Genomic DNA, 26,543 nt, shown 5'->3' on the forward strand with positions numbered 1-26,543 from the left:
AAAAACCTTAATAAATGCCAAATTTGTCCAAAAAGCTAGCATGTCAATGTAACAGCAGAAACTGGATGCCAAAACAGCCAAAACAGCTAAAACAGCTAAAACAGCTATGGTATTAGCAACTAAAATGTTATGAATCCCAAAATAGTTTAAAATAACCCTTATATTTACAGCACTCAATGGGAACAAACCTTTGACAAACTTAAATCATAGTGTGAATGCTCCACAGCATTCACATGATTATCAACATATTCCCTTGGTAATCTATGGTATCTCATTATTTGGAAAACAAAGATATATTTTAGTTTTCCCTGAGAGACTACGGGAAAGAGGGGACCGGGAATCATTCCTGACTGGACACATCATGATAGTTCACTATGCTGATATTTCCTCCCACCTCTAGTATGGATACGATCTGAAGAACATCCTCAACCCTCAACTTTGCTGAGATATATGAAAAACACAGAAACATATCCATTTGGAAAAGGCTGCTTTAATGTTTTTTTTTTCTTTTTTCAAAGCTCTTAACCAGTGAGAGCTGACTAAATGTTTTGATTTGAGCGAGGGGAGTGTTCAAACATGAACACCACAACGCTTGCTTTTCTGAAAGGCTTTTAACTGAACAGAAAAGCTGAAACACAAGAAGGTTTTGTTCTTTCATTAGAAAAGAATTATAGATTGAATCTGCTGGATGCATGAAAGACACATTTTCTATTAGCTGAGGACACTCAGACTTCACATTTCTGTCCTAAAGAAAATCCCTCGTCAGGTTACCTCTGGTGTCTCTGACCAATCAAGGATTAGCCCCGCCTCTCTAACTGCCCTCTTCAAATGTTGTGGAAAAGCCAAGGAGAACATTGGATTAAACAATTGAAGACTTCTTTTTGATCTTGTAGGTAGAGCCCAGGTCTTTAAAAGATTTGTCCTCACGTGGTAAAAATTCCTGGGAATTCTCTCCCAGAGAAGAAGCTGAGGCTTCAGATGGGGAAGCAGGTGAGACAGAGGAGCTTCCTCACTACTACGGACAGAAGAACAAAGGTGGGGTCAGATCTTCCAGCTTCATTTATGTCCTGCTCTTGAGAGGATCTGGAAGTGGATGGTAGGAGACGGAGATGAAAGCGTTCTCCGGGAGAAGCAGCTTTTCGTTTCCTGACAGTGTGTGGGAGGGCAGAGTGTGAAACATGCTTGTCCTCTTCATAAATGCAGAACCAAAACACACACCCACACAGCGGCAGAGTGAATCATTCACATGACTGCCCTAGTTTCTGCTTTCATACTGGTCCGGAGAGCGCCGAGAGAGCTGCAGTTCTGACTGTGAGCAGCAGAGGTCAGCAGCGCTGCAGCTCCGTCACACAACAAACAAGGATTCCTTTCTATGGAGATTAAGAAGTTGGAGATTGGTTTTCAGATTCTGTAAGCCCCTAAAGGAAGCACATATCCTGTTTTCTCAAAAAGATCAGAAGGATTAAAAAACAAATGTTGATTTGCATCTTTTGTGGCTGCTGGATGAGACTCAAAGGATCCACAAGACAATCCTGCCACGCTTTCTGTGGAGTGTGTTCACATCTGCAGCTGGAGTGATAGAAGAAAGGAAAATGAATGAATTATGAGTGAATTTTGTCAGTAGTCTTGTTATTGCTGTAGCTAACATATCTCTTTTATCTGACGACAGATGTTCAGTTTGAACTTTCTGTTCCTTAACAGTATTTTTTTTAGTCCTTGAATAGACTTTCCACTGATTTGGAGACTTTTCTATCCGTTTCCTCACGTCTCATTGCAGCAGTTACTGAGACTTTAGTCAGAGCACCTGTATGGGGGTTAACTGGTACAGGTGCTCCGGTTTTGGTTGTCTGGGCTCGGAGTGGCCCCACACAAACTACTACACTTGGTTAAAAATTGCTTCTTCCACCTAAGATCCATCTTCAAAATGAGACCCTTCCTCCTTCTCTCTTAATCTGATCTAGAATCGGCCATCAATGCTTTCATCTCCTCTCGTTTAGATTATTGTGACTCCCTTATATGGGTCTTAACACATCTGCTGTCGCCGGTCTCCAGCTTGTCCAGAATGCAGCAGAGAAGCTTTTAACAGGAACCAGCAGAGGGGCACACATTTCCCCCGTTTTATTCTCACTACATTAGCTACTGCTCAAAATCAGAATTGATTTTAAATTTTTAATTTGAACTTTTTAATGCTCTAAAAGGACAGGATCTTAATGATGGATCATTCTGACACCCAACTCCTCCAACCAATCTCTCCAGTCCTCAGATCAAAACCTTCTTAAAATCCAGAGAACCAAATCTAAAACCTGTGGAAACCTGTCCTTAAAAGCTGAAGCCCCTAGACCAGGAGTCTGGAACAGCACTTAAGCAGTCTGCAGGATTTGGGAGGGCTTGAAAAAGTGACTGTAAAAAACGCCTGCGTCTCACCTTCTAACCAGTCGCGCGCAGCATACCCATTAAAAAAAATAAAAAATAAATCACTGCCACACTTTTGCTCTACCGGCTCAACCAGGACGTTGATATTTTGGGTGGGCCACGCAGTTTTGCCCATTTTTTGCCCACAGACACCCGTAAGTGTAGTTGTGACTCATGCAAAAAGCTGCCTGATGTATTTAGCTCAGATGTTCCAGGATTTTAGGGTGTAGAACTGCCTCACTCATGACAGACTTTTACTGACTCTAGTTCTGCTGGAGGTTTTGCTCCCTATCGACACCTTTTACTTCAAAACAGAGATTACAACAGAAACCCTTTGTTTAGCAAATGAACTGTGAAAGAATGAAGTTGACCTAAATTTCTGAAAAAATTGTAGTAAAAGTGTTTAAAAACCCCTAATCCATGCCAATTTTGCAAAAATATTTAGCATGTTTAAATATAAGCTAAAATCCAAATTAGCATAAAAAACACCAGTAGATAACAAATTACCCAAAAACTTTAGCATGTTGCAAAATTATTAGCAAAACTCAAAATTAGCCCAAAAATCCTTAGTAGACGCCAAATTAGCTGAAAAAGCTAGCTTGTTGCCTAAATTCTAGCTGAACTCCAAAAAAAACTAAAATTCCTGAATAAACTAAATTAGTTAAAAACGTTAGCCTGTTGCTAAAATAGAAGGTAAACTCTAAATTAGCATAAAAACCCCAGTAGATAACAAATTAGCCAAAAACGTTAGCATGTTGCTAATATTTTGAGATAAACTCCAAGTAAACTCCAAATTTTTGGAAAATGACTATAATAGATGAAAACATATCCCTTGAATATGTTTAAAGGCTTGTTGCTAATCTACTTGATATTATGACATTTGAAGACTTTCTTATTTATTCCCTATGGGGCAAGTTCTGCTGAGATCTGTAATGAGTCTACAGTTGTTAGTGAATCCTAACAAAGACCCGCCTCCTGAAGGAACGCTTCACAAATCATCAGTTTTTAAGGTTTCTTCCCGGCATTAGTTTGACCACACTTCCAACCCTCAATGATATCATCACCATCTACAGTTTAAACGGTTTCTTTAACACCAATGTGCACCCCCCCCCTCCACAGAACAGCTCACAGATAAGATCAGATGGAAAATGAAGTGAATGTGTTTGTTTCTGTTCTGAGTTTTTGTTCAGACCTGCTGCAGGTTCAGCCTGCAGTCTCAGTGCACGCATGCAGCTGCTCACTCGCTTCAATCATTAATGTACATTCAGACCCCATAAGTCACAGCTCAACTCATTGGAACGGGCTGGGAATAAAGCAGGAATACAGACACGCACAAGAGGACAAACAAACACCAATAATCCTATATATGCTTCTGTATGATGGTGGAGTGACATCGTTTTCCTCGAGGTCTGACCTTTTCAAACTCATAATCACGTCTCAATCACAAAGAAGCACAAAGAGTGTTTCTGGAAAAGATGAAAGGCAATGAGTGATCCTCACAAATGATCACTGATGAATACGGAACAATCTAGAAATCAAGAAGCTCCATCTGAGCTTCTAGAGACCCTTGACAGAGACAACTGATGATCCAGGGCTCACGTCCACCTTTACTCAGAAACTCCAGGGCTAAACTGTGATGTTTGGATGTCACTGTTCCAGCAAACATTGATATTTACTCCTATAAGTTACAGCAAAAGAAAGTCAAAGAGGGGCTAAAACTGGTGAAGGGCCAGGCTCTGGAGGAATCATTTACAACATCAGTGAAAGCAAACTGCGGGAAAAGCATCATCGAGTGGGAAAGAGTCCTGTTACTAGACCAAGGAGCATGTGGATACTTGGAGAACCTCATCCAACTGCACTGAGCATGGTGGAGGTGGGATGATAGTATGGGATACAAGTTAGATTTAGTTCCTTAAAGATTTACTTCAATGAAAATGGTGTTTTTAAAGAGGCCATACCATGAAAAGACAACTTTATAAAAAATCTTTTAGGGTTTATTCTACTGATCATTCCTCTCTATAAAGAACCCCAAAGCTGTACTTTGATCCGGTCACACATTTCTGAGTAATCCTCTAAAAACCTGCACTCTCTGCAGCAGCCCCTCCCATACCCACGAAAACAAACATGTTCTCGGGTGCTGATGTCACAAAGTGAGAACCGCCGCTTTCAGGAGGAGTAGGCGCTGCCAGCTCCGCCCCCAGTCTAATATAAGCACACACCCACTTTCTCTGCGGAGCTTACGGTGACCATCAACAAAGTGTTGTTATTTTAGCATCGACTTTGAGAAAAAGTGCTTCCTTTAGTATCTAATCTGCAGAGAAAACAACGGCTCCATGCAACAGACCAGCCAGAAACTTTTTGTCTGTGATCTCCACTTCACACCTGACTGTTTTGTTAAACTTAGCCTGTATCAAAGTGGATTGGCCGCAAATAAATGCAACATTATAAAAGAAACTCGTCTTAAATTTCCATTTAGCAGTCAGAAACGTCCTGCAGACGTCTTTGGATTCGCCGTGGTTCCATCTATCCTTAGAAAAGTTCAGAAGTTGTTTGCATACTGAACATGCACAAGCACGCTGAGGCTGGCTCTAGGATGATGTCGTGAAATGGGCGGGACTGACAAGGACCGAAAGGCGGAGCCTCAGAGGTCGAGTCGTTTTACTTCCTGATGAAGAGAGTTTACAAAAATGACTCATATTTCATAAATCATTTGTTTTTTAGTGTTCCAAAGGTAATATATAATCATATATATGGATATAGTTCACTCTGAAAGACTTAAAAAAAATCATGGAATGGCCCCTTTAACATTTTGTTGCCTAATTTTTCTGACTATTGGGGACATATATTAAGACAATTTAGCTTTCATTCACATCTCTTGAGTACTTCTTTATTCTAGTTGTTGTGAATCAGGAGCAGATGAAAAATGCTGTTGGAAAAAGCTTTAGTGTGATGTAAAAAATAACAACAGCAAACCACAAGGTGGCTGCTCTGCTCCATTCTGATCATTCACTTGCAGACAAATAGATCCATGAACGTCTGCATCTACGACTGGAAAGCTCTGATACTGCTTTGTAACCAACCAGAAAATTATCAGATGGATTTATTCAATCCATGCCAGGCCCTATAAAAAAAGTGTTCCTTTAATTTTTATGAGCAGTATATTTTGAAAGTAAACCAACATTTTCTCATATATGATCATCTTGATGTTACTTCCTGCCAGAATTGATGCGGATCACTCGAGGATCGCACGTAAAATAGATAAATAAAATAGTTTTTTTTTTAAATTCATGTTTTCTGTATTTTTTTTCCTCAAAATTTCAAGATTTGTTTAAAGTTTTCAGTATTTTTCTTTTATATATTTTTTTATTTTCAAGACTTATTTCAAGTTTACAGGGCTTTTTTCAAATTTTCTGAACACTTATTTTATTTTCTTTTTTTTTCAAATTTACAATGTCTTGTTTTAATTTTTTTTTTCAGTTACAATGTCTATGTTTCAATCTGTTGTGTCGTTCACTCCAAGCTGATCCTGATTTGACCCCATACACACCGTAGGTTAACAAGGGCGCCAAATGGAAGCGTCCAGTGTGAACCAGGCATCATCTCTTAAATGGACTTGTGAAAACAAACTATACTTAGAAAAAATAAACGTATTCTCCGCAGAAATTTGCAGGAATTAAGACATAGAAAAACTTATGGGTTTATATAAAATAATAACATTTAAAGGAGAAACTGAGAAAGAGGTTACAAAGAGAAAACCCTGAACTGAGAAGTTCCAGCTGAGAGAATCCAAGAGGTCAGAGCAGCTGGATCAACCGGATCAGACAGAGAGCCTTTAGGAGAAGACATTTGTTTCTGCTTTCCTTGAACTGCATGACAATTGCTGCCTTACACTGAACACATCCTGAATCCCAAAGCAGGCAAAGAGAAGCTCAACGAGATAAGAAATAATAGATTTGATTCCTGAAACAGAAGCTTTATCATCCAAAACCATCTCCTCTAAAAAAGTTCAGCGATATCATGTCTAATATAACCCAGAAATGCCTGAGGTGTACATCATGTCCTGTAGTTGTACATGCATGCATACACATGTGTTGTTGCACAGGCATGTATTTGTACATGCATGCACACACATGTATTCACCCATTTACAAATGGTGGCTTCATTCTGGTGGAACTAGGGTATTCCTTCAGGGACTTCATCCATCGCCTAAAATACAACCCTAAGAATAGAAAGCTACAAATGTGAAGCGGCTCATTCAGAACCCAGAAACACGGGGAGACGGAGGACGCGTGTTGCTTTTCCAGGGAGGTCTCTACGGTCGTAAAGTGCTTTTAGATGAGAGACAGAGAGCTGGGATGACCGAATAAGGATTAAAATGTAGCCACAACTCCTCATATCTTAACATTGATCTTTAAAAACAAAATAAAATTCTGACTTTCTGTTTGCAAATATTTTTACAAGACCTTCGTGAGCTGTTTATTAAATACAGTAAAAAAATAAATACAAATTTAGGAGGGTAAATGGATTGGATTAAGACTCAATCATTCATAGTTCTGAGTTTTCTATTTCCAAAAACGTTTTAGAAATGGGAGGAAATATCACTCTGTCTTAATAGTGATCATTCTTTTATCATTTTTTTTAAGGCTGTGAACGTTAACATGTTAACGGACGCAATTATCTAACTCAAGTGCGCTACTATTAACATAAATGAATTGCACCTCGCGGAGCAGCAGTCTTTTACTTTGTCTCGCCGATATAGGCGTCCACGGCGTGCGTTAAAACACTTTGTCAGGTGTCATCCCAGTTATACCAGAGTCATTTACAGAAGAAATAAATATTTAATCAGTTTTTAGTACTTTAATCGTCTTGTTGTTTTTGGTTAAGATCACTTTTTCACAGAAAGTGAACTATTTGATCCATGGTCAGACGCGTTGTCATGGTAACACGATAAGCGTCGTGGAGCCTCGACTGCAGCGGTGAAGGAAACCGATACATATGCAGATCATCACGACAGGTTAAATAAAGCATCAGTTCAGAAAGGTAATCTCTTACAGTTTGTTTTTGTGCAGATGATGAAGGAAATCGTTATTTCAAAGCGGCCAGAACAGAGATATAGAGCAATGATCTGAACTTTTTTTTTAGGTCTGTATGTCAGCATCTTTATTTTCTTATAGTAATACTGCAGACATAAACATCTTCTGCTATTCTCTCTCTAAAAGTTCTGCTTATCTTACTGTTAATGTGTTTTGTGCTCACAAATTACAATTCTATGTTAACACGTAATAAATAAAACAATTTTAGACAATAAGAAGGAAGAAAAAAATTATCTCTGGCCTACTTTTGTTCAAAATCAGCACATTTTTATCAAATTTACCTCGTAAAACATGACTAATCACTATTAATCACGCGTAAATTTTATGAAAAAGTGTGACTAATCAGAATTTTTTGATCGATTGACAGCACTAATTAAAAATAAATTATCTAAATGTACAATTTTGTGTGTGATTACTCACAGAGAAGTGGTCAGCAAATATTGCAACAAAAAAAGAAGTTATTGCGATTAATCGCGATTAATATTTTCCCAGGTTTGCGATTAATCAGTTAGTAGTTTTTTCGATTCCCAGACTTCCCAGAAGACCCAGTCTGATCATGTTTCGATCTATCGTAAAAGTGTTTTTGTGCTCCTGCTAGCTTACAGCCCCTCAACAAAAATAGTGATCAATATCAGAGCTATCCAGCTGTACAGTTCTGATCCAGATTCCAGCTCAGACCGGGAAAACAAAGACATTCATGGATCTTCATTCATCAGAATGAAGCGACGTAGAGAGCTTATGACTTCCAGACTACGTCATCGATAGAGGATTTTCCCAATTTTGTGTCTTCTCCTGATACAGAATAATTTGAATAAAGAAATACTCAGAGTTGTGGATTGAAGCTTCCTTTTCTTTATACTTGCCATAATAAAACGGCATTTTCATTTCTGAACGTTTTTCATCTTTATTCAGGGGTGTTCATGACTCATTAAATGTTGTCCAGGCGCGCTAAAGACTAAAACTGTACTTAAGTCCAAGTAAAAGGTCATCCCTCTGACAGATACTATAGCAGTAGATACACTGAGGAGCCACGTTGTTTCTTCTGCAACCTCGCCAACAGGAACCACTTATTCTAAAATAAAACCTTTAAACTGCTTAAGACTGGCAAACATTTAGCCTGAGTCTGCACAGCAAAGGGCCAGCAGTATTTTCCAGGAGCAATAAGTGGGAAGCAGACACCCTTACAGTAATCACACTTCCTGGCAGCTGGAAATGACTCACTCTACTCGCTTTAGTTAGCTCTAATTTAGGTGCATTTAAAGAAAGAATGGAAAATATTAAAGTCCCCTCCGATGAAAATCCTGTTGAGTTTTTAACATGTATGTGTGGCATTTTTCTTATGAAAGAGAACAAATATAATAAGAACGTTTTTATGTAGTAGCGGTGAAGATTTACGCTAGCGAGACACAGAGGTATAATATTCAGACAGAGGGGATCAGGGGCGGAGCACCAAAAGCCACGCCCCCTCAGAGGAGATTTTGGAAACAGAGGCTTCAGATCAACATGAAAAATCTCTTTTTAAGATATTTAGGTTGTTGGATGTTGGTTAAAAACTTCATAATCATAATTAAAACACTACTGGGAATGTTTTTTTTAAACAAAATTAAAATGTCATCCTGGGCTTTAACATACTGCAACTTTTCAACCGTTAACACGGTAATTCCATTAGATTCTCCTTCAGAATCTAATGGAAATACGTTGATCGTGTTATTTGTTGAAAACTTACAGCAAATCGAACAACATAAATAAGGGAAGATTTTTCAAAAGGAGCTGCAGCTTTAACAAACCACGCAGCTGGAAGAATAAATGTTTCTTGCTCCATTCGTTTACTGTTTTTTGAGGAGCCGGCCGTCCAAAGGGATGCTGGGAGGGGAATCATTTCCGGGTCATAGGAGGATGTAATGAGGCATAAGTTAGCATTATAAAAACACTACGAGGTACATTGTGTTTCTAGTTTGAATGGAGATACTAATCCTGTTTTTTTTTTTTTTTAATCCATTGCTGCTTAAGCTAGACTTCCAGGAAACCCCGATAGACGCTTCACAGCATGTAAGGATGCCATTTCATGCAACAGTAGATTTGATATCTTCTAGTTCTTGTTGTGTGATTCTGCAAGTTTAGACTTCTGCAGACATGACTGCACCATCCAGTTTGGACTTGACAGATTTTACATCATGCAGTGATATGAACAGGAGAGACTGGGATGTTCTGGGTTCTCAGAGACACTCAGACTGAAGAAAGAACTTTGACTAATCCAATCAACTCTTGTCGTTTTATTGGGGCTCTCCTCAATTCAAGCTGTTTTAGGTGATAATAATTAGTACTTTCGTGCAATTAATTTTCTTGTGCCATTAATCGTGATTTAATTATTCAATTTTAATTGCAAAGATCTTTAACCTAATATTTGCTGTGAAAAGCTTCGTTTTGAGGTATTTTATTTAAGTTTGTGACATTGTCGTGCAGTAAGAGATCAAAATAAAACCAAAAAGGTGGCTTTGTTATGTTTTTATCCATCATAAAACACTTCTAACCTTTACTTTAACATCACTGAGGGGTATTTCTTTAATTAATCTTGAACAAATAAAATAAAAAAAGACAACAAAAACCATCAGGTCTAATTTAGTACATCAAAAAACAGTAGGAAGACTTTTCTGAGCAAACTGAAAAAATATTAAAACATAAACTTCTCATTATTGCCATAATTCAAATGTTGCTATACCTTATTCCACAGTTTACCACAACAGCAAGAAATTAAAAACATTGATGTGCATTTTTTTGTCTCCTTTAACCTGTTTGGGTAAATATGAACATTTTAAATACTGAAATTAAGCAGAAAAGAAATGGAGAAGAGAATCTAAAAAGGAAGAAATGAAACACGGCAGAGGAATTAAACTATCTAGACTTTTTTCTTTTTAATAAACTTTTGCTTCATCATCTGGACAAAAACAAGTGCTAAGAGGTAAACTTTCCCTCTAAAATTATGTTTTTTTTATTTCTCAAGATTGTCATCTTTCTTAAAAAGAACAGAACAGAATAGAGTAGAATAGAATAGAACAGAACAGAACAGAACAGAATAGAATAGAATAGAATAGAATAGAATAGAATAGAATAGAATAGAATAATTTATTACAGACTCAAGGTACAAACAACAAGACCATATAAAAACAAACAGAAGTTCATACATAAAAGGTACAGTAATTATAGATATAAAAATACTAAGAGCAATGGACATAAAAATCAAAGTAAAAACCCATAGTAAAAACTAAAAGGGTTAAAAATGCGTCCATACAGAACCTCCAGATTGGAGACTGATATCTAAGAGTGCTTTATAATGGTGAGGGCTAAAAACATGTCATTCTCTGAGGCATTAAGGCATTGGATGAAACCTTAAATAAAATGTCTAAAAAGAGTTATTCATATTTATGTTGAAAAGTTATGTTTTTGAAGTTTTACATATGTAGCTTTAGAGCGTTCTATAAATGTTTATCCTGTTCGGTGTGTTTTGGATTTCGTCCCCTTGTGTGGTTGAGTTTGTCACCCCTGCTCTAAATGATCAGAGAGATAACCTGGAGTTGGTTGGATTGTCATTTATCCGGTGTGTGATGCTGTGATGTTTTACCAAGATTACAGGACCAACCCTAGTGGACCGAATTCAGCAGTTCATTCTCTACCTGAGGGACACAAACCCCTCCTCTGAGGCTGATTGATGCCTTGAATAAGTTAGAAAAGACAAACCTTCCCTCTATAGAAATGGTGGACACAGGTCTGTCAACTGGAGCTAGAAACCCAACAAACTGGTTTGCTGGAAAGTAGCAGACGAGGCTGTGGAGAGCCGACGAATATCCCTCCTTAACCCTCACTGAGGACAGAAGGATGTTCAACGACCCAAAGTCACTGAGCTTCAGATTAGCTCAACTAATCTTCAGAATGATTTCAAACATACTCCTCCTAGAAGCACATAAACCAGGGTGATCAATTGGGAAGGAAGTGTGGAGACATTGTGGTCAAAAGTTTACACCTGTAAAGTTCACAATGTCATGGCTGCCTTGAGTTTACAGTTATTTCTATAACTCTGATTTTTCTCAGATTGAAACAGATACTGTTATGTCACAAAAACCATCACAAAGTTTGGTTCTTTTATGACTTTATTATGGATTAACTTAAATGTGACCAAATCTTATGGGTCAAAACTATACATACAGCAATGCTAATATTTGGTCACATAACCATTGGACATTTTCACTTCAATAAGGCGCTTTTGGTAGCCATCCACAAGCTTCTGGGTGAATCTTTCACCACTACTATTGGTGGAATTGGTGCAGTTCAGTTACATTTGTTGGCTTTCTGACATGACCTGTTACTTTGGCATTGTACCCAAGTTCCCAATGGGGTTCAAGTCAGGACTTTAAAAAGGCCATTCTAAAACCGTAGTTCTAGCCTGATTGAACCATTTATTTCATTACCATCATTACGTGTGTTTGGGGTCATTGTCCTGTTGGAACACCCAACTGTGCCCAAGACCTTTGAGCTGATGATTTTAGGTTATCTTGAAGAATTGAAACAATTGCTTCTTCTTCTTTATTATCTCATTTATTCTCTGTAAAGTATCAGTTGCACTGGCAGCAAAACAGGCTCACAACACAATATGACCACCACCATGCTTGGCGGGAAGCATGGTGTTCATGGAGGTAAAAAGCACCCACCTTTTCTCCTTCAAACATATTGCTGACCATTGTGGCCAAAGAGCTCGAGTTGTGTTTTGTCCAACTTTCAAAGTTTCCTCCAGAAGGTCTGATCTGTGTCCATGTGATCAGCAGGAAACTTCCGTTGAGCCTTGAGAGTGTCGCTTTTGGAGCAAGGGGTTCCTTCTTACTCAGCAGCTTCTCAGTCCATGGCGATGAAAAACACACTTGACTGTGGACACTGACACCCGTGTTCCATCAGCTGCTAATTCTTGGCAGATTTCATTTTTGGCGGTTCTCGGTTGATACTTCACCCGACTGATTTTCTCTCAGCACTAGGTAATAGTTTGTACTTTCTTTCTAATCGTGGCAGTGACAAAACATTGCTATCCACCTTGACAAGGTGGATAGCAATGTCTCCTGAAAGCACTGTTACTCTTGGGACCTGCAGCTGCTTTGAATGCCTCCAAGTGACTTTCCTGACTTGTTCAAGTCAATGATTTGCTTTTTCAGACTCATGCTGAGCTCCTTTGACTTTCCCATCATTTTTACAGGCATTTGTATCCATTGAGCCCTATTTAGATGTCCTCAGAGAATTCATCAGTTGAAGTCACTCATTGTTACTCGGCCAGATGGGCAGAAAATGTGGCCCCACCTGTGTTTGCCCACATGGGCTTAAGTGGGGATAAACTCACTCAGCTAGCCGGCCGCCTGATGGACAACGGAGCTCGCTATCTCAATACAGCGGAGCATGCTAGCTTGCAACTGAGGAGCTCACTAGAATGCTACAGCAGAGCTCAATTACATGCTACAGTGGACCTTGCTAGCTTGCTACAGAGGAACTCGCTAGCATGCTATATTGGAGCTCACTAGCACGCTATGCTGTCCACCAGGCAGCTGGCTAGCGTAGCAAGCTAACCCACTGAATCCCAACTTGTAAGCAAACACAGGTGGGGCCACCACAGAAACCGTGGACAAACCCAATCAGGGCCCACATTTTCTGCCCATTTTTTAACCAATTGGGGCCCGCTTGGTCTTGCTGGCTGGGCACTTACAAGAAGTTAAGAGGTCATGCCATACAGCTAATTTTGTTGACACAACATTTAGACACCAAAATTGCTAATTCATGTTGCTGTGTGTATATTTTTGACCCATCAGATTTGATCACATTTTCAGTTGATCCACAATAAAGTCATAAAAAATCCAAATTTCAGGATTTTTTTTTTTTGTGACATAAAGGTATCTGTTCCAATCTCTCTATCTGATAAAAATCAGAGTTATAGAAATAACTGGAAAGTCAAGACAGCCATGACATTTCCCTGAAGAAATACTGCTAATGATCAAGAGTTTACCTTCTGATGTGTTTTTACCTTATGGAACTGTCCCAAAAGATGGTCAATAAACAGAACTTAAACAAGCCAGAGGTCAAACAAACAAAAGCCTTGAAGAAAAAGAAAAGAAAGTTCAAGATGACGTAATAAAACAAAGTCTAATTTTTCATCTTCCTGAAACCTTATTCTGAAGAGGAAAGCCCAGAATTTCCTTTCAGTGAGGAGGGAAAACAAAAACACTCCGAGTGACACACCCGTGAATAGGGCGGTTTGGCAGAAGACGGGTGGCTCACCGCGGTTAGGAATGTCCCCGTCGTCATGGCTACGGTGTGTATCTCTACGGAGGGGCGAGGCCTGCGGGAGAAGGGAGGGGTCTAGAAAGGAAGGGGGAGGTGAGCACGGAAGTGACGGCGGAGCTACGACGGGGGAAGAAGTGAGGATGGGGCCGTGAGAGTGTGGGGAAGGGGGCGGTACCAGGTGGGCAAGTACAGCAAGTTCATTCCACAGAAACACAACCGCCAAAAAACACCAAAACCACCAGGAAGAAGTTTGGGGAAAAAGATCGGAATCAATCATGCAGATATTGATTCAGAGGTTTTGAGAGTCCGACATGACAGTCGTGCAGGAAATAAATAAATAAATAAAGTACCGAAAAATGAAAACATAAGCAAGCAAACCAGGTAAGGAAAGTGTGAAAAGAATGAAAAAAGTGACATGACAACAAATAACACAAAAAACAAAACAAAAAACAGATTAGTGGCATCTCACATTTAGGATCAATGACATGCTCAGCATGTTAGTTTTATTAGCAAAAAACTGGCAACAAACAAACTAGAAAAAGCATGACATTAAAGTTGCTACGATGCTTGGTTCACACTGGACGCGGAAGCGCCGCGGAATGGAGGCCGCTTCCATTCGATGCGCCTTCGCGGGAAAATGCATGTTGGGTGTGAATTACAGGAAAGAGTGAATGCCGCAAACACTCAACTCCACGGCGGTTCCGCGTCCAGTGAGAACCCAGCGTTATAAAAGCTTTAGTCCAGGCCTTTGTGCCATAAAACAATGAAAGAACAGTATAACGTCTGGTTCACAGTGGACGCGGAACCGCTGCGAAGCACCACGGAACCAAGGCCGCTTCCATTAACCTATGGTATATTTCACACCAGGTGCAGAGCACAGCGGTCCTCCGTGGAAGGCTCCGCGAACCGCGTCAATCCTGGCAGGAAATTACATCAAGATAATTGAAAAATCCGGTATTTTCAAAATATAACTAATTTTTCACAATAACAATCGACAAATGCGATCATGTTTTTGTATCTAAACAGACTGTAGAGATGAAAATAAACATACAATCACAACACGCACGCACTTCTCTCTGTGTGTCTCATCAACAGATAAATTAAAGTTGTGTAAGCAGGTCTGGCCATGGGCTGCATGGCGCCCTAGGCTAAACGTGACCCCGAAGGCTTGCTTAGCTGCATTTTTATTTTGTCAAGTTTTAAAGAAGCTCTAACAGCGACAACACAGCGCGCTCCCCACCTAGCTTACAGAGGGGCTGCGTCAGGCAAAGTTATTGATTATATCAAACTTTTGAGCTATTTCATTTATCTTAACTTATTACATTCTTTTACATTTTACACAAAATAAGAGGTGTGTCAAACTAAAAAAATAAATAACATTAATATATGCCCTTATTGTAATTTGGCACCCACTCCAGCATATGATAACATAGGCAGCCGCCTAGGTTGACTATGCCCAGGGTCGGCCTTGAGTGCAGGCCTACTAACTACTTACTAACTTACCCATGATGGCAAAAACAAAAGAAGCTCTAGCAAAAGCGCCTCCCGACCATGCGTGTCTGGTGTGAATTGCAGGAGAGAGCGGACGCCGCTCGCACTCAGCTCCGCTCTGTTTTGCGACGCTTCCGTGTCCAGTGTGAACCTAGCGTAATGTAGCCTTTAGCAGACACTAACGAGTAGCTTACGGATGACACAAAACCGACGTTAGTTTGAGCGCACACAGTCACAGCAGGTGGTGGCCTCAGTGAGTCTGCTTCATTCATTCAGACTGAAGTCGCCCAACTTCACTCATTACAGGAGCTTCCACCATGAAACTCGACACGTAATATTTGGTTCTAATCAGTCCTTTAAGAAGTCATTAAAATAGACAATATTACCTTTTTTATTAAGAGGATCCTAATGAAGTTGATATTTTGCAGCACTTTTAAAACACCTTGGCTATGAATGAAAACAATGTTTCCTCGCTGTTTTGCCTTTTACCTCTAATGTTCTTATAGTCTTGCTATTTTCACTTTTCTGTTTTTTAAGTTTTTTAATGGCACATTTTGCCAGATTGGTCCTGATTGGCTGTGTAGACTATGGTCAAACAATCCCTTGCATGGGGTGTCTCCGGTACAGAATGAGTTCAGCTATCCAAGTTCACATAATTTCATAAATTAATATTGGACTTATTTTTCTATGAAGGTTTGAACTTTGAGAGTTTAAACCAACAGAGAAAAGTCTGAAAAAAGTGTAAAAAGTTTGTAGTGAGGAGCTTTACAACCTTAAAACATCTATTCATCAAAACATCTCAATAGTTTTATGAATCTTATTGTTGATGGTCCCTTGGAGTATATGTGTATAAATGAGTCCTTCATCCCCAGGATCACTTTGAAACTTTGATTACCCAGTTAAATAAAGGTTAAAAAAAAATCCTACTTTGTGGATTTCACCTTTGGCAGGTTAATTTTAGAACGCAACTCCTGCGATAACAGAGGGAACACTGTACTTTATGAGTACAATAAACTGAAATAATAAACATCCTGTTGAGGTCTTTCCTGTTAGCATTGTAATGCACTCCTGCAAACAGCCACGAAACCAAAAGAGTTCTGCAAGAGTCCACTGCTGAGCTGACAGGCAGAACTGCAGAGGTCTGCAGCTACAACTCCGACTGAGTTCTTCAGATCAGACAAACATGAGTCCAGATATTCCACCGTTTTACATTTCAGAGAATCCATTCCGGATAGGAGTACGACTAGTAATGAAATAATAGACCCTAACAAACCTTAGCCATGCTCCAAGACTGCAATAACACCATCCTGTTAATAATTGTATTTCTGAAACTCACCTGAGCGGGGCTTCAGTCCAAACGGGGGGCTGGAGAAGGAGGGAGGTCCGCTGACCGGAGAGCCGTCATCTCGCTGTGGTGAAGGAACAAAGACAGCTGTAAACACTCCAGTCAAGCAGGAAAGTCCCTAATGTTAGTCTTAAATGTAAGCAGCCAGCAAACATACAGATGGATGCAACAATATCCATCCAGCATTGATGAGAGTTCTTACAGTAAAACTATAGAAGTTTTAACAAACAAAAGCAGCACATCTGTTCCCCCTTTTTTTTTAACTGTTATTTACATGATTTCACATGCAGGCACAGAGATGGAGCTGACACATTCTACACTGTAAAAACATGTCAGTAAACAACTGTAAAGGCCTCAGTGAAAACAAAAAACAAAAAAAAAAAAAACAGAATTTTACTGGAGACGGTCTGCAGCCAGTAAATTATTACTGTTTACAATGAAAGGTTTTACAGTGTAGTATTGTCATTAAGGTAAAATCCTGGGTAAAATTACGACACAACTTACAACAAAAACTGTAAAATTAGATAACAGCAATTATTTTAACTCTAATATGATTAAAAAAATACTACTGTGTATTATTGTAAAATTCCAGTTATTTTGTCCTGTAAAAATTGATTTATGTTTTTACTAATTTTACCATTGTCACACTGTATTTTTCAGTGAGGAATACATTGCTACTCTACCTTCCGTTAGAGTGTTCGCCCTGAGATTGGAAGGTCGTGGGTTCAAATCCCGGCCAAGTCATACCAAAGAAGAAATGGGACCCAGTGCCTCCCTGCTTGACACTCAGCACTAAGGGGTTGAACTGGGAGGTTAAACCACCAAATGGTTCCCGAGCGCGGCTGTGTCTGCAGCTCACCGCTCCCCCAGGGGATGGGTCTAATGCGGAGAACAAATTTCACACAGCGAGGTGCGTGACAAATAGTAGGACTTTAACTTTAATCACTTACTCTTTGTTTGTTTTAATTATTTCTTGATCTCTTGTTATGCTGGTCCTTCTTTTCCTTTTGACTCCCCTAGTGGTGGAATTGCACATTGCAGTCATTTCTTTAAAGAACCTTTACTCGACCCCGGAATGGGCTAGAAACTTGCTTTTTTTAACATCCTTATATTTTTTTCTCTTCATGAATGGGCCAGATTCAACCATCGCGGGACGTATGTTTGACACCCCTGGCTTAAAATAACACCTTATTTTTTGCAGTGAATATCTGGCAACCACAGTTGCCAGTTTCTCACGGTAAAATGAACAATCTTTTTTTCTTTACAGTCCATAGAACTGCTTCAGAAGAAAACTAATGTGCAAAATACTTGTGAAGGAAAACAACAAAAAAAGCCTAAAAAATTCCTCTCATACTTTCCATACAGTCACTGAGTGTTCAGTAGCAGAGCGCATTTAGACAGAAAAATGTGAAGGCAGTGAGTAATCCAGAGTCTAGACTTGGTTTAGAGGTCTGTGTTGAAAAGAAACAGAACTTCACCAGTTTAATTAGGAAAAAGGAACGTTTAGACATCCATTTGTCCCGGGAGGTATTTGATGGGTTTTATGTAACTTTTTAACCCTTAACACCATTAAGGTAAATCCAGCAGATTGTGAAGCAGAGAAAAGACTATTTTCACGTAAAATTAACAATTTTGAAATCATTAAAAAAACTAAAAAGCATAAAATGACTTTAGTGAAAGATGAGAAGTGACAGGAACTGGTCACATGTGACAGGAGGCACTGGGTGGAAGATAAACACAAAAGCAACAGACGACTGAAGACGCCTCACTCCAGAGACCAAGCTGAGCCTCCGCTCACAGTTTGGACTCTACCGGCTGAGATACTGACCCAAAGCCCGGCTTTCTCTAGAATCATCTGCCTCTTCCTCTGGAACTCATAGCCACCTTTCTCCACGTGCTGCTGCGGGACGCAGCAAACGTCCAGAGGAAGAAGATGTTTACTGCTCACAGACTGTACACTAACAAGACTTCAGACTGTTGTGAATAAGTGTTCATGCTATGTGAAGATACCTTTTATGTTTTTGATGGGCCTTAAAAACAATAGGAACACAATCATTCCTGCAGATTTTGTAGGAGAAAAGCTTTTCTACTTCAAAATCTGCTGGAATGATCATGTTAACAGTTGAAAAGGTCCAGTATGTTCAAGATTTTGTGTTCAAACACCGGCGACACCTCAGGTGTTAAAGGGTTAAAAAAAATGTAATGTTTCTACATGCTAACTGAAGCCATGTTTGTTTACAATAACTATTATTTCTTCGTCTACGATCATTTCCAGTATTTTATACAGTTCTGCGCATGTCAAAATGATTTATTCCAATCAAACATGTGAGGTATGTCAACAATTGTTATAATTCTGTGAGGTTTTTCAGGTTCCATGTACACAGTTCTATTCTAATTCGATCTCTGATCCGATTAAAGACGTTTAACTCATGACTCTGCAGTGGAAAACCTCCTTCTCTTTAGTTTCAGAATCAAGGTTCAAAGGTCTCAGACTGTACCTTTGGCGTGACGGCGCCGTCATCGCTGTCCTGCCCACTGAAAAGAAAGAAGAAAAACAACAACATTTGAATTCGTTTCATTTTTTCTCATTAAGAAAAACCTGCAGATCAGTTTTAATCCAAATACCTGAAAGTTCCACCTTTAACAACTTCTCCTTCAAAAATTCATCGCCATTTTTAGTCATTTTACTTTGATCTTTTTGTTAATTAAATATTTAACTTCTGCGAATATTTCAAAAACCTCAAAAAGTCTCTTCCCTTCACTTTTCATATCGAAGCAGAGCCTTGTAAGTTAAAATATTCAAAAACTCCACTTTATCTAGTCAGATGTAAATAATACCTGGTGTGTGCCGTAACAAAAGTTTATTTGTATAGCACATTTCATGTAACGCGACAATTCAAAGGACTTTACATAAAACATTAAAAGAAACAAAAAGTAAAGGTTATTATAAATATAATAATAAAAGAAAATAAAAAGAAATTAATTTAAAACAAGTATAAATAAACAGTGCAGATGTAAACTTTTGAATACGTTTGAGTCTTTAACCTAGATTTAAATCCACTGAGTGTTTCAGCAGATCTAATGTTTTCTGGAAGTCTGTTCCAGATCTGTGGTGCATAGAAGCTGAATGCAGCTTCTCCATGTTTAGTTCTGACTCTAGGAACTGATAAAAGACCGGATCCTGATGACCGCAGAGGTCTGGCTGGTACATACTGGGTCAGGAGGTCAGTCATGTATTTTGGTGCTAAACCATTCAAAGCTTTATAAACCAGTAACAGAACTTTAAAGTCTATCCTCTGACAGACAGGTAACCAGTGTAAAGACCTCAGAACTGCACTGATGTGGTCTACTTTCTTGGTCCTTGTGAGAACCCGAGCAGCAGAGTTCTGAATAAGCTGCAGTTTCCTGATGGATTTTTTTGGTAGTCCTGTAAAAACACTGTTACAGTAATCAAGTCGACTAAAGATGAAAGCATGCACTAGTTTCTCCAGGTCCTGCTTAGACATCAGATCTTTAATCCTTGAGATATTTTTGAGATGATAATAGGCTGATTTAGTGACTGCCTTAATGTGTTTATCAAAATTTAAGTCTGTGTCTATCACTACACCCAAGTTTCTGGCCTGGTTGGTAGTTTTTAGTTGAATAGATTGAAGCTCTGTAGTGACGTCTGTAGAGATCAGTGTCCAAAGCCACTCTGTTTATCACAGCTTTACAACCCGCCTCTAAATACCCAAAGCCAATCAGAAGGGAGATAAACTAAATGTTGGTGCCGCCTGTTGAGAAATTAACCAATCAGAAAAACTCAGCATCCAAAGGGGAGGGGCCTCCTCTGAACAGAGTCTGTAGGGCAGATCGTATCTTTCCCAACAGATACGATCAGTTCACATGTGACCTGAGAAAACTAATGATGTTGTGAACATATATAGGAGAATACAGTCAGACAGACCTAAATAAGCATGACCAGTGTTTTCTGGACCGGTTTAAAACAGAGATGAGTGATAACCTACTTTAGGGACTCTTCCACTGTGACCATCTCCACGGGGTAGAGCTGCACTCCTGACACCTCATCTGTGTTCACCCTGATTATGAATGCAGACAAGAGAAAACAACAGGAAACTTCATTACTCTGCTTTTATAAAGAAAAATGATCAAAGATCCTTAAAAAGAACAAAGTTCCGTTTTAATTAAAGCCGTATTAATAGGAAAATACTATTAAAAAAAAGGTTCATTTTAAGACAGTTTCATGCAGTGAGTTCCTGTAGTGTTAAACAATATCATCTGATAACAAAAAAAGAGTGTTTTATTGTTCAGAGATGCAGAATCATAAAACCTAAAAACCAGGATGCATTAGCAAAAAAGATGTATCTTTTGATGCACTTCTGCATACTTTAGACTTTAGGAAACCATGACAGGAAGTTTACTTTAAAAGAGACTTTGGACATAAATCTGTATTGTAATAACCAGAATGGGATGTCTTACCTGCTGGGGTCCTGCAGGAGCTGCACGGCCTCCTTCAGCTGGTTGATCATGGTGATGTGGAGCCCTGAGCCCTCTGGATGCTTGGACCTGGAATTATTACAAACATACATATAAATACATCTGCATTAACATCAAGTATTAATGTTTTTTTAAGAATAAATCCAGCAGAAATACATGCTATAAAGTAGGGCTGCCACAAAAGATTATTTTATCAGTTAACTAATCACCAATTATTTTTAATGATTAGTCGACTAATCCGGTCATGCGCAAAGTGGATGTAAAGCACACAACTTAACCATCATTAGCTCTAAACTAAATACAAATAAAGACAGTGACGATAATAGTTTATTAAACTTTTGATGAATCGTGCAGCTTCTGTCCTTAATTAGATTCTAGTATTAAAACGAGATTAAATCAAATGAGAGAGATAAGGAATACACCATCCATCAAACTCATTTTGACAGGTGACCTTTGACCTTACACCATCCATCAAACTCATTTTGACAGGTGACCTTTGACCTTACACCATCCATCAAACTCATTTTGACAGGTGACCTGTGACCTTACACTGTCCATCAAACTCATTTTGACAAGTGCCCCGCCCCTCAAGATGACCTAACAATTTCATATCAGTTTTATATATAAAGGGTAAATAGGGTGAAAGGTCACCTGTCAAAATGAGTTTGATGGAAAGTATATTCATGATCTCTCTAATGAGGTCGGCATCTAAAAATACAAGGTACTATTTTCCACTAAAGATAAAGTTTGGGTCTCACTGACTCAAATCATAAAAGAGTAAATTTTTGGTGCTGAACGCTCACATTTTTGTTTAAATTTGCTACACTCTGACTCCATATAACATAGAGTAACGACTAATTGACACTTAAATTAGTTGTCGACTATTTTAATAGTCGATTAGTCGTCTAATCACGGCAGCCCTACTAGAAAGTGAGCAAAACTTAAAAAATAATGTATTTATTGTTAAATCATTCCTTTATAAATGCTCAGGCTGAAATTGTATAACTGATAAATACACATTCCTTTTAAAAATATTTTTTTTATGTTTTTAATCATTTTAAAATATGTTTATATAATTCCTATGTTATTCCTAACAGCTATGCAAAGGTTATGCATCGTTTTCCTTAATAAATGTAATAAAGCGTTAGGGTGTAATGAGACTGGAAATCTTCTTCAGAATCTGTTGGAATAGCATTGATCGCATTAACAATTGAATAGTTACAGTAAATCAAAGAACATAAACACTGGAGCTGAGGTGTTAAAGGGTTAAACAAAATAAATAACAACAGGATGTTTTGTTTTGAGACTCTGTTTAAGATCTGGAGTTTTTTTTCACAAAGTGAAATAATTTAAAAATAAAAACAACAATAGAATCCTAGAAAGACGGTAGGAACTCACGTGGGATCTGTTTGCCAGTGTGAATCTTCTTCTATCTGGAGGGGCTCTTCCAAGTCCGACACTGCCCGACCCTGAATAAAACACAAACATGAGCACAGGCGGCAGCGGTCACATGACCTGCAGCCTCCTCCGCCATTGGCCCAGAAGTGGAGACATTACTCCGGTCTCCTCCACACAATGAGAAGACTGTACCAGTATCACTCTCTTGTTTGTTTTTTATCCTTCCATCCTTGACTTTAAGACGATAAGACTTCTAAGAAAATCTCAAAGGAACAAAGGAGCATAAATGTGGGCGTTGACTCTCAGTCTGATCTCAGAAACTTCTAGATCGTTTCCAAACTACAGCAGAACCTTCGGACTGTTCTTTTCTCATCATCCTTTAGAGCACATGTGTCAAAGTCAAGATCCGGCCCTCCGGTTAGTTATATTCGGCCGTCCAGATCATTTTATTTTATTGCTATTAATGGCCCGATGTTATCTTGTGCTTATTTCTAAAAATAAGAAAAATGCTACAAGAACATGTTAAAGACACTATTTTCATCAGAGTGGGTCTTTACTTTTGAAAATCTGAACATTTAGAAAAAGCGGAACATTTAGAAAAAGTGGAACATTTAGAAAACCTGCTGCTTTGTAGAGTTTGATTACAGTAAATAAACTGTTTTCCTATACATCTTTTTTGGGAATTATTACCAAATGTCACCAACACTTTGGCAATGGTGAACCAACCCCAATCTTAGAGTTTTAGCACACACTGCTCTCCCGAATCCCAGTCTAAGAGGACGGAGCCACAGAGAGTGCTCCACATCCTCAGACTCCTAACACCACAGTCAGCACACCACCCTCACAGGAACTCTAACGTGAAGTGACAGTTTAGGCCCACGGATGAACAAGCATGGACTCCATGCAGCCCAGTGAGCATAGCAGTGACTGTAATGTGAGTGTGGATAATTCATGCAGTAAACCACTGACTGCATCCAACTCTGAACCACACAGACAAACACTATGAGGAGGGGGTGGGGGGTTGTACTGTCAGCTCTTGCCTTGATGTAGCTGAGGAAACGCTCACTGAGAGCAGAGTCTCTGTAGCTGAACTGATCCTTCAAGGCTTCCGTAGGGCTCTCCTCAATCAGACGCACCGAGTCAGAGTTTGGATCCGCTGAAATGAAGGAGAAAAGAATTCGCATGAAACAGTGTTGGTTTTGTCTACTGTAACAGAGGAAATACAGTGTCAAGTTAACCTATCCAGTAACTAAGAGTACAGCATTACCTACAATATTGTAAGTGTAAATGCAAGCTCAATGTGACCGCTAAAGATGTAACAGCAGTTAGCTGAAAATGCTGAAGCTGAAAGCTGGCTAAAATATTAGCTAAATGCCAAATCAACCAAAAAATTGGAAATATGTCAAAATTAGCCAATAATAACAAGCATTATGCTAAAGTGTCAGCTAAACTCAAAATTAGTCATATCAAAAAACTAGAAATATATCTAGATTAGCCAAAAACTGCTAGCATATCGCTAAAATGTTAGCTAAACTCAAAATTAGCCAACAAAACTGTAAATATGTCTAAATGGGCCAAAAACAGCTAGCATAATGCTAAAATGCAAGCTAAACTCAAAATTAGTAAATATATATATATATAAAACACTGGAAATGTGTCTAAATTGGCCAAATACTGCTAGCATAATACTAAAATGTTAGATAAACTCAAAATTAGCCCAAAAAACTGGAAATATGTCTAATTTAGCCAAAAACAGCTAGCATAATGCTAAATTGGGACATTTAAGAAAAATGAACATGGTTTTCTAATTTTATTTCCCCCCCCTTGGATTAATTTTAGACAGACAGCCTGTAAGCTCAGCCACAGAGACACAGAAACACAGTGGAAGCGGCTGTCATATGGACACAGCCCCCTGTACCGGGAAAATCTTTAGATAATAATCATATAAACCCAAACATGGAGACATGATTAATGATGATTCTGAAGAACTCTTTACAATAAATAAACCTGATTTCTCAACATCATCTCTGTCTTCATACATTCTAAGTGAGATATCCACAGACAGAGCTGGTAGCTCCTCCCACATGCTACTGCAGTGTCAGGAACCCGTTTTTTGACAAGCGGCGAAAGAGGGACGGCATGAATGCACCTTAATGGTGAAAGCTGAATTGTCTATTTTCTTGGGCTAATAGGAGGGTTGCAATGCAATGCATCATTAATGACTTTTATACCTTTTTCAGGAGCATAAGCACAAATGTTCTTACAATGAAACCACATACTGAGCTCAGATGAAACCTGTCATGTTCTGATCAGACAGGCCCGTTACAACACATGTCAAATCTGTCACAGAACACAAGAGCTGCACTTATGCCAAAGTATTCCATTAAAAGGTAGATCCTGATGTGCTGTCAGTCAGATAACATTGTTCATAGTCTGCTGCAGAATCGTAGTGATGGATGGAGACTCATTTCACCAGCCGTAACCTAAATCAGGCTGATTGAGGTCTATTTAAACTGGGTCTCTGAGGACCTGCGGCTGCTCTCTATTCCAGCTCTGCGTTCAGAAGCGTTCAGGTCTGATGCTAAGCAGTCAGCACTGCTCGACAAACAGAAGCACGGCTCCTTGGTTTGATCCACAACACGTCTGAATGTGCAAAGTCCTCAATAACACCAAATTACAGGGTCCCCACAAGCTTCTCCAAGTTCTATTTTAGATTTTTAAGGCCATGCATGTCAAGATAAAAATCTATTTCTGTCTATCTCCTATTTTATACATTATTTCTTATTTTATGAATGTATTCCTATTGTATGATCAAAACTGTTGCTTCTTCTTGTGGTTTGTGCCGTGATGCTTTAGTGCTCTTCTTTCTCCAAACTGACAGTGGGCATTCAGCACATTGGTGAATAATGACCGTTTATTTACGTCATTCGTTTAAAATAATCCTGGTCAAAAAATGCAATTTTGACAGGAAATATAAAAGTTTCATGCAACAGAATCTTAAAGGCTCAGATATCAAAATTCAACACTTTTTAAAGCCATTTTTAAGGCATTATTTTCAAACTCATAAATTTGATGCTTTTAAGACTTTTGAAGACCACGCCAGAACCCTGAATACAGCAGAAACATTTGAACAAGCGTGTTTCTGTTTTATTAAAATCAATGACATTAGTGCTGCTCAAACGATTATTTCATAGTCGACTAATCAAGTACTGCGTAAAGTGGATGTAAAGCACACACCTTAACCAACATTGGCTTTAAACTAACTAAAAACTAGAGCAGTTGCATTACCTGCAATAATGTTAGTGTGAATGCTTATTGCTGAAAATAGTCACTGAAGATTTTGAAGCTATTTGCTAAAAATGGTGACACAATTTAGTTTGATTGATGAAGGGATTTGCTGAAAATGCAAGAGCTATTTGTAAAATGTTAAATTTGCTAAAAAAACTGGAAATTTCTTTAAAGAGCTAAGAAAGAGCGCTGAAGTTGACCGAAATTTCTGAAAAATTTGTAGTAAAATTGCTTAAAAATCCCTAATTCATGCCAACTTTGCACAATGTTCAGTGTGTTGCTTTAAAATGAGCTAAAGTGCAAATTAGCCCTTAAAACTTTAGTAGATGCCAAATTAGCCAAAAAAGCTAGCTCATTGCTTAAATACTTGGTAAACTCCAAATTAACTTAAAATTTCTCAATAAACTAAAATAGTCAAAAATGTTAGCATGTTGCTAAAAAAGAAGCTAAACTCTAAATTAGCCTAAAAAAACCTCAGTAGAAAACAAATTATCCAAAAACGTTAGCATGTTGCTAAAATAAAACCTAAACTCCAAAAGCCTAAAATTCCTCAGTTAACTAAATTAGTCAAAGATGTTAGCATGTTTCTAAATTAGAAGCTAAACTCTAAATTAGGATAAAAAAGCCAGAAGATGACAAACTAGCCAAAAAAAAAAGTTAGCATGTTGCTAAAATATTAGCTAAACTCCAAATGTTTTGAAAATTAA

At 38.6% G+C, this 26,543-nt stretch overlaps 1 protein-coding gene across 10 annotated transcripts in view; it reads right to left on the minus strand.

Annotated features, from left to right (window-relative positions):
• The window catches only part of lrch1 (leucine-rich repeats and calponin homology (CH) domain containing 1), a 106,588-nt gene that overhangs the window by 15,370 nt on the left and 64,675 nt on the right, over positions 1–26,543 (minus strand). For 3 of the 10 annotated variants that reach the window (XM_024286079.2, XM_024286076.2, XM_024286081.2), the window contains exons 9-16: positions 23,589–23,704; positions 22,549–22,619; positions 21,133–21,219; positions 20,661–20,732; positions 19,152–19,188; positions 18,482–18,553; positions 16,645–16,717; positions 13,812–13,934 (exon numbers count right to left, since the gene is read on the minus strand). In XM_024286079.2, coding sequence (XP_024141847.1) covers positions 13,812–13,934; positions 16,645–16,717; positions 18,482–18,553; positions 19,152–19,188; positions 20,661–20,732; positions 21,133–21,219; positions 22,549–22,619; positions 23,589–23,704 — 651 coding nt within the window. The remainder of the gene's footprint in view (positions 1–13,811; positions 13,935–16,644; positions 16,718–18,481; positions 18,554–19,151; positions 19,189–20,660; positions 20,733–21,132; positions 21,220–22,548; positions 22,620–23,588; positions 23,705–26,543) is intronic. The other 7 variants (XM_024286082.2, XM_024286078.2, XM_036209581.1 and 4 more) reach the window with 6 other exon arrangements.

Source organism: Oryzias melastigma, linkage group LG21, assembly GCF_002922805.2.
Source record: "Oryzias melastigma strain HK-1 linkage group LG21, ASM292280v2, whole genome shotgun sequence".
In the NCBI taxonomy this organism is placed as follows: domain Eukaryota; kingdom Metazoa; phylum Chordata; class Actinopteri; order Beloniformes; family Adrianichthyidae; genus Oryzias; species Oryzias melastigma.